The sequence below is a fragment of the Fopius arisanus genome, unplaced genomic scaffold (assembly GCF_000806365.1).
Source record: "Fopius arisanus strain USDA-PBARC FA_bdor unplaced genomic scaffold, ASM80636v1 scaffold00109, whole genome shotgun sequence".
NCBI lineage: Eukaryota > Metazoa > Arthropoda > Insecta > Hymenoptera > Braconidae > Fopius > Fopius arisanus.
This window is the reverse complement of record NW_011887848.1, coordinates 147,523-148,949: the sequence shown is the minus strand read 5'-3', so window position 1 is coordinate 148,949 and position 1,427 is coordinate 147,523. Positions and strand designations below refer to the sequence as shown.

Genomic DNA, 1,427 nt, shown 5'->3' with positions numbered 1-1,427 from the left:
CTAGGCCAAGACGCCTGCTGTGAAATCGAAAAGAGAAAATATTTATATCACTCTAATTAAAGTAATCAACATTCCCAATTATGATTTTTCATTTTAATCATTATCATCAGGAATTATAATTGCAGAATAAAAACCAACATGAATTATCTATTCGAGATTTTATGATATTTATTTTTAAAGATGATAAAGAATATTGAGATGAATTGTGTAATTGATAGTAGCAAGTTATTGTGATATATTTTTAATACATGATTTACAAAACCCCTCGATGCATAATACTGTGATTCCGTTTTATAAGTCCAATCGACAGAAGTCCCTTGCATCAGTGGTGCAGCTAATGGTATATTTGAGAGCCAATTGAAGTACCCTCCAGCTTCAATTAAAAGTACACTTTTGTTTGGCAATTCTGACAGTCGTGAGGCCATCACACATCCTGCGGTACCTGCACCAACTGCATTGTCATACCACCAAAACCGAAAACAATATAATAAACAAATCAGTAATCAAAGGTGTTAATTAAACGTTCTTCCTAGCACTTCATCATTTCTCAATTTTTTTCCGATTCGTTTGAATTTCTTGGAGATTTTATGATTATTTAATTAAATAAATAATCCATTAAACAATTTAAATTCACAGAAATCCCGAATCCGATTTCATAAATTGGTGAAGGGAGAGCATTCGATCACTTTTTAACAAAAATGATTGTGAGAATCTCTGTAATCAATTTATTATTGTTCTTTTCGAATTTATTTGAAAGAACACGTCGAATTAATTTCTGCGTAAACCTCAACTAAACCCTGACTAACTCCCCATAACTAAAAATCCGGATTCCCTGATTAAAAAACATGTCTCGAAGTGTCAGAAATCGGTAGAAAAAATTCCCCTGAATTTTTCCGATGGACTGATCTCTGAATTATTTATTAAATAATGAGTTTAAATACTCGAATGCTCAAATCGAAGACTGAATTTCGATTCATCTTATCTCACCCACAATATAGTCGTAACGATCTTCTGGATATTGAATAATACTCAGTGGTTTCGAGACATTATAATGATACAATAACGACACCAATAAAATAATTCCGGAAATGAAAATGTAATTCCACATGATAACGGAAATAAATTGAAGACAAATCTTGATGTAACGAAAACAATCGTTTGAATTCTGTGAGTATTACTCACAAGCTGAGACATCAGTCCCCACTCGTTGTTGCAATATTAAATTAGTATCGACGAGGTAAATCAATACTACATCCTTCACCGGTGATGTATGGAGATTAATTGGCTCTTCTGAAGCCCAATAAAAATTATTCTGTGAATGGATTTGTACAGGGAATTGTCATAATATTTAAATCGCCCATCTCATAATAATTTAATGGGCCCCTTCTATCGATACATATCGATAATTTAATTAATTGAAAAAAAAA

At 32.0% G+C, this 1,427-nt stretch overlaps 1 protein-coding gene across 1 annotated transcript in view; it reads right to left on the bottom strand.

Moving 5' to 3' along the window:
* Positions 1 to 1,388, bottom strand: part of LOC105271396 (neither inactivation nor afterpotential protein G) — a gene marked incomplete in the record, with an annotated part of 4,678 nt that extends 3,290 nt beyond the window's left edge. Inside the window, 2 exon segments of the mRNA XM_011312927.1 lie at positions 249 to 451; positions 988 to 1,388. Coding sequence (XP_011311229.1) covers positions 249 to 451; positions 988 to 1,108 — 324 coding nt within the window.
* Positions 1,389 to 1,427: the final 39 nt, after the last annotated feature.